At 37.8% G+C, this 12,766-nt stretch overlaps 1 protein-coding gene across 3 annotated transcripts in view; it reads right to left on the bottom strand.

The window, feature by feature from the left end:
* Positions 1-427: 427 nt before the first annotated feature.
* Positions 428-12,766, bottom strand: part of SLC15A2 (solute carrier family 15 member 2) — a 112,423-nt gene continuing 100,084 nt past the window's right edge. For all 3 annotated transcript variants that reach the window (XM_070730255.1, XM_070730260.1, XM_070730248.1), the window contains 2 exons: positions 10,893-10,997; positions 428-4,342 (listed from right to left, as the gene is read on the bottom strand). In XM_070730255.1, the coding sequence (XP_070586356.1) occupies positions 4,166-4,342; positions 10,893-10,997 (282 nt within the window). In that variant the 3' untranslated portion in view covers positions 428-4,165. The remainder of the gene's footprint in view (positions 4,343-10,892; positions 10,998-12,766) is intronic.

Here is a 12,766-nt window from a genome sequence, read left to right as displayed (position 1 = left end):
AACAACACAAGAGCACACAACAGATTCAAACTTAATATTAACTGCTCCAAACTTGACTGTAAAAAATACGACTTTAGTAATTGAGTTGTTGAAGCATGGAACACTTTACATGACTCTGTAGTGTCATCCCCTAACCCCCTTAGACTATCCACGGTTGACCTCTCCCGATTCCTAAGAGGTCAGTAAGGGGCACTAGCATGCCTTTTGTCCCTTGTCCTAATACTTCTCTTATATTTCTACTAGCTACATGCATAGGTTTATGAACTCTATTATCTCTTCCGCACTATTCCTATGTCTTTGTCTTCTATTTTTCCATTGATATATTTTTACTATGATTATATCCTATGATACCAACATTATGTATTGGACAAAATAAATAAATAAATAAAAATAAATGAACAAACTAATGTAGAGAATACAGTCCGGATTGGGTGATTTCTTTTATTTTGTTCTCTCTCTCATTTTCATGAGATTTCTCATTAGACAATCAATCATACCTGATGTAGACCAAAGCATGTATTTTTGAACCACAGAGATGTAAAAAAAGAAAAAAGCCCTTTACTCATCAATGATACATATTATACTTGAACTGATAATTACAGGATTACCATTGTACACAGAAAACTTTGACAATTATACCGAAGCACCACTCAAAGCTGTGCTTGTAGGTTTTGTACAGGAAAAAAAGATACATTCCTAATTAACTCTAAGAGCAAAAAGAATCCATTTATACTCTTATCTGCTTTCTTCTCAGCCTGAAGAATTGAAAATCTTTGGAACTCTTATGCCCCCAACTCATAACATACCCTGATTGAACAATAATTTATAGATCTGGTTAAAATGTATTCGGTCGAAAGATGGTGAGCTTTAATTGGAAAGCTTCCGTATTAATCCTCAGGGAGTTGGAGCTGAAAACCCAGAAACAAGGACCTCAAATAATGACTTGTGAACTGTAGAATGAGTGTTGCTTTAATGAGGCCTATTAAATTACTGTGAAAAAAAATCAGGAAGAAAATTGGCTAATAAAATTCCTCACCTTTACTGTCTGTATACTAATGTTCAGAGACTGGGAAATAAACAAAATGAATTTGAACTGGATATCGGAAGAAAAATATGACATATAGAATAGAATAGAACAGAACAGAACAGAATAGAATTTTTATTGGCCAAGTGTGATTGGACACACAAGGAATTTGTCTTGGTGCATATGCTCTCAGCGTACATAAAATAAAATATACATTTGTCAAGAATCATGTGGTACAACACTTAATGATTGTCATAGGGGTCAAATAAGCAACGAAGAAGCAATATTAATAAAAATCTTAGAATATAAGCAACAAGTTACAGTCATACAGTCAACATGGGATGAAATAGGTGAAAGGAATGATGAAAAAACTAGTAGAATAGAAGTGCAGATTTAGTAGAAAGTCTGACAGTGTTGAGGAAATTATTTGTTTAGTAGAGTGAGGGTGTTCGGAAAAAAACTGTTCTTGTGTCTAGTTGTCTTGGTGTGCAGTGCTCTGTAGCGACGTTTTGAGGGTAGGAGTTGAAACAATTTGTGTCCAGGATGTGAGGGGTCAGTAAATATTTTCCCCGCCCTCTTTTTGACTCGTGCAGTATACAGGTCCTCAATGGAAGGCAGGTTGGCAGCAATTGTTTTTTATGCAGTTCTGATTATCCTCTGAAGTCTGTGTCGGTCCTGTTGGGTTGCAGCACCAAACCAGACAGTTATAGAGGTGCAGATGACAGACTCAATGATTCCTCTGTAGAACTGTATCAGCAGCTCCTTGGGCAGTTTGAGCTTCCTGAGCTGGTGCAGAAAGAACATTCTTTGTTGTGCTTTTTTGATGATGTTTTTGATGTTAGGTGACCATTTTAGGTCTTGAGATATGATAGAACCTAGAAATTTGAAGGTCTCTACTGTTGATACTGTGTTGTCTAGTATTGTGAGAGGGGGAAGGGTGGAAGGGTTTCTCTTAAAGTCTACCACCATTTCTACAGTTTTGAGTGAGTTCAGTTCTAGATTGTTCTGGTCACACCACAAGGATAGTTGTTCAACTTCCCGTCTGTATGCGGATTCATCATTGTCTCGAATATAGATATAGATATGACAAACAGAGACTTAGTGGATATCTTCCAACCTATTATAATTGAAGGATGCACTTTTGTGTGTGTTGAAAAGGGACACAATCAAAAGAACAGGAAAAAAGTATATGTTAGTATATGTATCTGTACCTCCTTAGAAAGCCAAGGGAATGGCAGAGAACACGTGGTTAAAATAGTCAGATATTTGAAGGAATTTTTTTAGCCCAGGAATCTGGAGGGACATTTGCAGAACAATGTAGAACCAGAAGAGATGGACCATCCATTTAGAGCCAGGATGGCACAGTTGGAGTACAGCACTGCAGGCTACTCCAGCCAACTGCTAGCTGTAGTTCAGCAGTTCAAATCTCACCACCGGCTCAAGGTTGACTCAGCCTTCCATCCTTCCAAGGTGAGTAAAATGAGATATGCTGATTCTGTAAACCGCTTAGAGAGGGCTGTAAAAGCACTGTGAAGTGGTATCTAAGTCTAAATGTTATTGCTATTTGTAAGCCAGCTGTACACACACACCCCCAATTAAAAAAATGAGAAAAAAGGCTGAAAACGTCAAGGACAGCGAGTCTTAATGTATTAAAAGCAAGGTTTAAACATGCATACAAGATTATTGATGACATCACATTGCAGCAATATATAACCAAATACAGGTAATTTTTGGCTTACAATAGTTCATTTAGTGACCATTCAAAGTTGCAACATTATGACTGTTTTTCATACTTACGATAGTTGCAGCATTGTTAAAGAGATCAAAATTTGGATGCTTGGCAACTGACTCATGTATGCACGAGGGTCACCCAGAAAGTAATGCATCACATTTTTTTCCTTCAACTATTATTTATTGAACACATTGAAACTTACACACAAGTGACAATGATGTTTCTTCTACACTCCCTATTCTTCCAGTTAATTTCCATCCCGTTCTATGGCCTTCCCCCAGTGAGACACAAGGGTGTGTATGCCCTGTCGGTACCACTCCTTGTTCTGGTCAGGAAGCCTTTTCTGCACTGTGCAAATCTCCTCCAATGGCTTCACCCTCAGTGCCCAATGACTAACCATACTTCTGTCGACTGCAGATTCTCCATAAACTGTACACAAACATTTGTGAATATTCCCAACAGTTTCTTTCTCTGCAGTGAGAAATTCAATGACGACACACTGCTTGTAACGTACATCACTTACAGATGCCATTTCAAAGCACTGCTGCAGCTATGCACTCCTGACAATTCAAATAATGTATATCTAAAGTTTCGCATTCGTACCATTACTGTAGGCTGAGAAAAAAAATGTGGTGCATTACTTTCTGGGCGACCCTCATATGATGGTTACAGTGTCCCAGAGTCATGTGGTCCTCTTTTACAACCTTTTGACAAGCCAAATCATTGCGGGAGCCCTAATTCACTTAACAACTGTATTAGTAACTTAACAACTGCTGTGATTCGCTTAACAACTGGGACAAGAGAGGTTGTAAAATGGGGCAAAATTCTCCTAATAACTGTTTCACTTAGCAACAGAAATGTTGGGCACGGTTGTGGTCATAAGTCGAGAACTAGCGGTATTTTATTTTTTCCATACTGGGTGACAGGTGAAATCAGTCATACCCAGAATTGTTACTCTTTCCTTGTTCTATAGTGTCATGGGATACTGTGTCTTTCGATTTTTGGTATAGACTTCCCAACTGTTGATTAACTTCTATTTTGGTTGTTACGCATCTTTTGGTGAAAACGGCTCATTTTCATACTACTGCATTGTTTTAGCCTATGCTTTCCAGTATAGTGTATGTCTGCACCTTCAAGTCACTGTTAACTGATTCTGGAAAATTACTCTTAGTGCCTGATGGAGGCAGAATAGCTAAAACTACTTTATAATTACTTTTTAAGAAGGCACCATTCCAGGAATTTGGATACATTTATTCAGCTGACATACAGGGGAACAATAACTTAGTTTGCTCATTCCCTCTGAATACGTATATCCGATGAGGTCATAACATCGAAAAGAAATCTGTTCAATCACTATCTTTAAAAAAAAAAAAAGTCTCTCAGACTTAACTCCAGTATTTGCAGCCACTTTATAGCTCTGTTTTCCTGGTAACAAGGCCAATCATGTTTTTATTGCTTGATGTTTCATGTTCGTTCCTTTTATCAGCAACTTCTTCTGGGTCTGTGCTAATGTAGAAATATCCCATGATGGAGAAAATAACGAAGACGATAAAAAGGAGCATGGCAAAAAGAATAAATTCAGCCCACTGGAGGGGGAAAAAAATTAAACAAAACATTACTTCCATTATTTATTTGCTTACAACACTTATGTCCTAGAAACATAGAAACATAGAAACATAGAAGACTGATGGCAGAAAAAGACCTCATGGTCCATCTAGTCTGCCCTTATACTATTTCCTGTATTTTATCTTACAATGGATATTTATTTAATTTATTTATTTATTAGATTTGTATGCCGCCCCTCTCCGTAGACTCGGGGCGGCTCACAATACAATAAAACAGTTCATGACAAATCTAATAATTTACAATTTAAAATATTTTAAAAACCCATTATTAAAAAGACATACATACAAACATACCATACATAAATTATATAGGCCCGGGGGAAATATCTCAGTTCCCCCATGCCTAACGACAAAGGTGGGTTTTGAGAAGTTTACGAAAGGCAAGGAGGGTAGGGGCAGTTCTAATCTCTGGGGGGAGCTGGTTCCAGAGAGTCAGGGCCGCAACAGAGAAGCTCTTCCCCTGGGGCCCGCCAACCGACATTGTTTAGTTGACGGGACCCGGAGAAGGCCCACTCTGTGGGACCTAATCGGTCGCTGGGATTCGTGCAGCAGAAGGCGGTCTCGGATATATGTTTATCCAAGGCATGTTTAAATTCAGTTACTGTGGATTTACCAACCACATCTGCTGGAAGTTTGTTCCAAGGATCTACTACTTTTTCAGTGAAATAATATTTTCTCACGTTGCTTTTGATCTTTCCCCCAACTAACTTCAGATTGTGCCCCCTTGTTCTTGTTTTTATTTTCCTATTAAAAACACTTCCCTCCTGAACCTTATTTAACCCTTTGACATATTTAAATGTTTCGATCATGTCCCCCTTTTTCCTTCTGTCCTCCAGACTACACAGATTGAGTTCATTAAGTCTTTCCTGATACGTTTTATGCTTAAGACCTCCCACCATTCTTGTAGCCCGTCTTTGGACCTGTTCAATTTTGTCAATATCTTTTTGTAGGTGAGGTCTCCAGAACTGAACGCAGTATTCCAAATGTGGTCTCACCGGTGCCCTATATAGTGGGATCTCCCTCTTCCTGCTTGTTATACCTCTAGCTGTGCAGCCAAGCATCCTACTTGCTTTTCCTACTGCCCGACCACACTGCTCACCCATTTTGAGACTGTCAGAAATCACTAGCCCTAAATCCTTCTCTTCTGAAGTTTTTGCTAACACAGAACTGCCAATGCAATACTCCTGCTCTTGTCAATGTCCTGCTCTTATTCTGATAATACAACGCAAACATATTTTGCTTCTTACACATTTTTACATGTATCCCCGGAATGATTAATGAAATTCTGTACATGTGGAACAATACCTGTAGTATGTTGTTAGTAAATACTGTAATTAATTTTTTGCACTATAAAACAGTCAAAAGTAATTTATCTGGGGTTGCTCATCAGAGTCCTCCTTTAACTTCAAGTCCTTTATACTGCCAAACTTCAGCATTATAACTCCATTGTGGGTTTTCATTGTCTCTCAATTCACCTCACAAGTGAGGAAAATAAGAAGAGGAAGGTATGTTGGATATGTTAGCCTCCTTGAGTTATTTGAAAAAATTATAAAGGCAGGATACAAAGAAATAAATGAAAGGTTTTAAAAACACACCTTTGCTGGCAGGCCTGGGGCCGTTGAGTGCTGATGCTCTGTTCCGGGCCAAATAATATGACTGTGATGAGATGAAGTCAGTTGAAACCCTGCTGTTCTGTTTCGGGTCTATTTGACCCGAAGCCAAGTTTGAGTCCCTGTAAAAAATTTTCCCTGCATATCTGAAACTTGAAATTTCATGACTGTTCATCATTTCAGGGGTTCTCTCTATGAGATTTTTTTGGGGGGGTGGGGGGCTTAGTTTTTGCTGGGCAAAAAAAGTTACAAATCTTTTGTTCCCGGGTCACCCTGACCCGGACCGAAAACTCTTCATTTGCAGTGCTTATGTTTGGTCTTTTTGAAAGCTTTTTTCACTTGGAAAGTAGTCTGAACATTTCTGCACACAATGATATGAAAATTGAAATGAAAAAAGTAATTCTTATTGGTTTATTTTGCTGATATAATGCACACACACCCGTTTTTGTGAAAGTTTTTTCAATTTATGGATAGTTTTGCTTGCAAAATGCATTCTATTTTACTGAAGTTGGTGTGGGATTGGTAGCTTGAACATTTCTGAATATAAAAAATATATAAAGGAACTGAAAAAAATGATTCTTACTGGTTTTTTAACATCAGAAATAAGGCCTCCCCCCCCCTCAGCTGCTCGCAACTATTTTCACTTTTTATTTTTTTATGCTCCAAATCCGAAATATTCTTTAAAATCTTAGGCATTCATTTACTCAATTTAACAATGCTGATCATCAAAAAATATTTTTGGTGTGGTGGCTAATTGTTTTCTGGGCAAAAAAAAAAATCATCACTTCGAGTCTGTTTCTGTTCGTATGTGACCGGACAAAAAATAATTTTTTTTAGGTACTTGAATTTGATCTTTTTGAAAACTTTTTCAACTGGAAAACTAGTTTGAACATTTATGAACATAATGATATGAAAATTGAACTGGAAAAATTGAGACTTATATTTTTATTTTGATCAAGAAGCCCCTCCCCCCATCCTTTTTAAATTTCGTATCAATTTCTATTTTTTAAGGCTACAAATCCCTAAGGAATTTTCCCCCAAAAGATTTGATATACCAAATTGAACATTTCTCAATATAAGAAAAATATAAATGAATTGGAAAAAATGGTTCTTATTGGTTTATTTTTGCCACAAAAGGGCCACCCCCCCTCGGCCTTGCTGAGTGCCATTATTGTCACTTTTTATACATATTTGGCTAGAAATATTTGGAATATCCTTTTGAAAATCAACCACATTGTAGCCAGAGAACTAATTTTATGAAACAAATCCATTTTACTAAAAAAAAGTATGTAAGTTTGAAATTAACAGCATAATTTTTATATAAATTGAAATAATTGAACACAGGGGGAGGCATACATTTATGTGCAAAATAAACCAATATGCATCAATATTTCCAGTTCAATTTTCATATCATTATGTTCAGAAATGTTCAAGCTACCAATCCCACACCAACTTTAGTAAAATAGAATGTATTTTGCTAGCAAAACTATCCATAAAGTGAAGACTATTTAAAAAAAACGGGGGGGGCGTGCATTTCATCAACAAAATAAACCAATATGCATCAATTTTTCCAGTTCAATTTTCATATCATTATGTTCAGAAATGTTCAAGCTACCAATCCCACACCAACTTTAGTAAAATAGAATGCATTTTGCAGGCATAATTATCAATAAACCTAAAAAAAATTCACAAAAACGGGGGGGAGGCATATTTATGTGCAAAATAAACCAATAAGGATTAATTTCTTCAGTTCAATTTTCATATCATTGTGTGCAGAAATGTTCAGACTACTTTCCAAGTGAAAAAAGTATTCAAATTGACCAAACATAAGCACTGCAAATGAAGAGTTTTCGGTCCGGGTCAGGGTGACCCGGGAACAGAAGATTTGTAACTTTTTAAAAACAGAACAGCAGGGTTTGTTTTGGATTTTTAAGATTAGGTTTTAAATGTTTGGATTTTCAAATGTAGCTTTTAGGGTTGGATTTTATAACAGTCTATTTTGTATTCTTTTTATGCTGTAAGCCACCCTGAGTCTCCTGGAGAAGGGTAGCCTAGAAATCCAAATAATACATAATAATAAACCAACTAACTAAAAAAATAATGCAGATTATTTTCAGGATGAAAAGAAAGTTGTATTGCAATTCAAATGTGTAACTCCTTAAACTTTTCTTCTCAGACTTGATTATTGAGAATATTCCTTCATGCAGAACATTTAGTGTCTCGGCAGGATAATCTGTTGAGCTCAATCCTTTTTCCTAACCCTGTAAAATTAGTCCTTAGTTTTGTTTTAGTAAATACTTTGTAGAACAAGTTGATGTGGTGAGAATAGGTTTATTTGATTCTGATGATACTAGCCTTCTGAGACAGTTCATTAACTTGGAGAACAGCAGCATGGAAAATCTGACTGGGAGAACATTTTATTATTTGTAGATTGGTGCCAAAAGCAGAGGATGCACATATATGAACATATGTGTCTACATGCTAGCCTATATTTGAAAGATTCTCCTAAGTATTACATCTTCAGTGGCTGTACTAGAAACCCTTATTTTCCATCTTGCTCATTTTCATCTAATGCATTTCAGCTATAAAGACTATTCCTGAAAGCAGTTAAGGACCACTTGAGCTAAGGAAGTGTCCAAAGAGAAACACTGAGATGAATTACTTTGCTCCTCTTTATACAATAATTGATCCAAGTGGCCATCAACCACCTTTTTAGGACTAACCTAGTCCCTTTTGATCAGAGCTATTAAAAAACTGAAAGGGGTCTTATTTATTGTACATGGAAAACAAGAGCTCGCCCATTTATACACATTTACTTCTCCCACCATCCCTGTCCTATTGTCTTCTTTTGTTACTTTTTATCATTATTTATCTAATGTTTTATTTGTACAAATTGCCACCCTATAATTGTTTGACAAAATAAATAAATAAATAAATAACAAATAAATAAATAAATAAAATGGGTGGGTGGATAGTCAACCCTATCTGCTGTCCCTAATTTTTTTTTTTTAACCCCTATGATTTTGTGAGAGTGGATACAACTAGAAGTGGCACTAACAACATCCTATTGTAAAATATGCATTGCTGCTTAATTAGTTAATTGCTCATTTGTTCAATGGCCTTTCTCTCTCATCTCTGCAGGTTAATCAGCCACAATTGTGATGCCTTTCTTCCACTCAGTATAAGTTACTTACAAAGTTATCGCTGCATTTATGACATATTTTTGGAAATCAAGTGTCTTGATCATGCTTTTTAGTGTAGACAATCAGTCTTTCTGCCTGGCAATTTTAATTTGGCTATACAGTGGTACCTCAAGATACGAACCCCTCGTCTTACGAACAACTCGTGATACGAACCCGGGGTTCAGAAAAAAATTGCCTCTTCTTACGAACTTTTTTCGAGTTACGAACCGGCGTTCGGAGACTGCTGGGAAGCCGCGCGGCTGTTTTAAAAGGTGACAGCCGGGCGGCGGGGCTTCCCAGAAGCCTCCCAAACGCCGGTTCGTAACTCGAACAAAGTTCGTAAGAAGAGGCAAATTTTTTCTGAACCCCGGGTTCAGTTCGGGAGGTTGCTGGGAAGCCCCCCAGCCCAGCTGTCACCTTTTAAAACAGCTGCGCGGCTTCCCAGCTGTCTCCCGAAGCCGAACGCGGAAGTTCGGCTTTGGCATTCGGCTTCAGGAGACAGCTGGGAAGTGGCGCGGCTGTTTTAAAAGGTCGCAGCCGGCCTGGGGGGCTTCCCAGCACCCCCAGAACCCCGAACCCGGGTTCGGGGGGTGCTGGGAAGCCCCCCAGGCCGGCTGTCACCTTTTAAAACAGCCGTGCGGCTTCCCAGCAGTCGCCGAAAGCCGTTTTTTTTGCGGGGGGGTTTTTGGTTGCAAGGATTAATTGACTTTACATTGTTTCCTATGGGAAACAATGTTTCGTCTTACGAACCTTTCGTCTTACGAACCTCCTCCTTGCACCAATTAAGTTCGTATCATGAGGTATTACTGTACTTGTAAGAATTTGATTTCCATTGTGTGCACTTCTATGTATTACCGGCCTATGTTCTAGAATACTGATTTGTCAGATACATGGATGTGTGAACACACTATATCAAAACCAACTCTGTTCTCACCAACTCAATGACCCAGTTTTATAGTACAGTACTCCTGTGACAAACATGGATAGAGTCCTACGAAAGGCACAACACGTTAATCTGTGATTAATTTAGTTATGGCACATTCAATTGGTCCATATGCTCAGGTTTACACAACAGTTAATCTCATGAGTTAGTTTTATGTAACATCTAAAAGAGGAGTGTTAAACTCGTGTCATCACAGTGCCTTCATGTGACTTATCGAGACTTCTCCCCCTTTGCTAAAGCAGGCATGGGCATGGCCAGCGCATGAGACCTTTGAACTCATGGGCCATGAGTTTGACAGCCCTGACCTAAAATATGGTTGGCTTATTTGCATCTCAGTGTGTTTTGTAGAATCCTGGTAAAATAGCCAAAATGCTTGCTCCTGCATTTTAACACTGAGAAAAGGAAGAGAGGTTTGGACAAGGGAATCTTTTTTCATTTATTGAAATACAGTCACAAAGATAAGGAACTTCCAGTTGACATGTTGGCTATCTCTCTTGGAATAATCAGGCTAAACATGTATCAGTTTGTAAGAGAGGTAGGAAGAGTCTGAATACTGATGAAATGCATTGTTGAAAAGGACATGAAGGAACGATGATGTGTACCAATCTAACTGTGGACCCAAGGGGAATGGGTTAACGTCTTTGTTCAAGCATGAAAAGCACTAAGTGATCCTGAGTCAACCTCTTGGCCCACTCATATTTTCTTGCTGCAATGGAGAAAATGGGCTAAATTTATTTCTGTACTTCAAGGAACTGAGTAATATATGCTAGCCATACCTGTACCAGAGGTGCAGATTGGGCAACAATGAGCACAATAATATTTCCAAAGGCCACCGTTAACAACCAGCCAGCTTGCAGGACAGATTTCATACTAACAGGGGCCTGAAAAGGAGAAGGCATAAAACATTCTTAATTTTTTAGAAAATTGGTGTTCAATATTCCCATTCAGCACTACCCTGGGACTAGTCCATCCCCTTTGTCAAATAGGAAAACATTCTGGGCCCATGGCCCCTTCAGCATTCAATAATTCCTGAAGTCAAATATGCCATGGATTCAGTGGGGGAACAATTATTATTCTAGAACACTGTTAAGTGATCTTCTGTTCATACTAACCAGGAGAATGATGGCTCCCTTATACATCCGTGAATATTACTGTTTGATGCTACAATTAATTGAGGGATGAAGACATGAGAGTGAATTCGTTTCAAATCATTATCAGAATATGGCAACCTGAGAAGAGGAGAATTCTGACAATGTTTTTCTTCCCTCTGACAATTTTCACATAAGCAGTATTCCCGTACTTATCTCCAATGAGGATTCTCTTTATAATCCCATAGGTTCTGCAACAAACGTCTTTGGAAATACGTGAAGTTGGGAAAGAAAATCTTATAATTGGAAAAAATCTCACATAGCCTCTGAATTAATCTGTCCTTCATCTTGCTTTTTCATTGTCCCAGGGTGGAACTGGATGTCTAAAATAAGTTGTTTTAATGTTTTATTGCTACTTTTCTTTTATTTATTGCTGGCATCCAGATTGCTAAATTGTTATGTAAATAAGTTGATTTCTGCTAGCCAGAGAATTTCAAAGTGTACATGTTTCCAGTGATCAAGTGCATCAAAACAGGTCCATCTTTTGACCTAGCTATTCAGCACCATTTAGACTAACAGCAGCTTCCTGGAATCTCAGGCAGAGTTGGTTTGCTTCTCTCATCTCCTGACTTTGATCCTTTTTAAAAAGGTTGGAGATACCTAGATCAAATGTGGGATAGGTAAAGCATTTACTCTGCCCCTGCCTCTTTGCCCCTGACATCTGTACAAGCTGATCCACAAATACTGTATGTCAGCACAATGAAACCTTGTGATTAAGAAAACATTTGAGAGAAAGAGCACCTGGGCCAGCAAAAACCTGCTCCCAATTATCTTTCCTGCCATGTGGTTTTAAACCTTGCATATTACTATTTTTTTTTTAAGTTGAAAGGATTATTCAGGATTACTTAGCATAACAGATTCGTTTTACCAATTGTGTAATAAATTGTAAGTCATCTATTGGGGCATTTGCTGGTATTTCTCTTGATTCCTGGAACTTACAAGGTTATCCCAAGAGGACATTGTTCCTACTGGACTTGTGCTTTTCATCTATTTGACCTCATTTATACTTTAGAATATAGTTTGCCATTTTTGCATCAGATCTTGATTATTTTTATTCAAAGTGTTCAACTTTTATGACCTGTAGAAATAATATCTCCTGTTCTTTTTTAAAAACAATACCTTATTTAGACATCAAAATGGAACACCAGCAAATGATCATGTTTGCACACAATTAATACTGCTTTATAAAGCCACTCCTCATTAGTAAGTTTGTCATTCAGAAAAATGATGCCCAATCAATCCACATGACTGAGAAAAACCCTGTAAAGATCACCTCATCTCATTCAGATAAAGTTTTCTTGTGCAGTCATGCCAATATTACTTTTACTCCAGCATGCATTTTTGTCAGGCATATTTATTTACTGATCACCAAGATTTAACAGGATCTGGATTGACGTGCAAACTGCACTGACCTTGCCATTTAATCTCTTTGGACTTGGTTTTTGGTGGATAATCTTTTGCAACCTTTAATCTTGGCATCTTATTTACTAAGGACTATTATT

Source organism: Erythrolamprus reginae, chromosome 1 (assembly GCF_031021105.1).
Source record: "Erythrolamprus reginae isolate rEryReg1 chromosome 1, rEryReg1.hap1, whole genome shotgun sequence".
Classification (NCBI taxonomy): Eukaryota; Metazoa; Chordata; class Lepidosauria; order Squamata; family Dipsadidae; genus Erythrolamprus; species Erythrolamprus reginae.
Note: the sequence above shows the minus strand (reverse complement) of the source record. Positions and strands in the feature narration are given on the sequence as shown.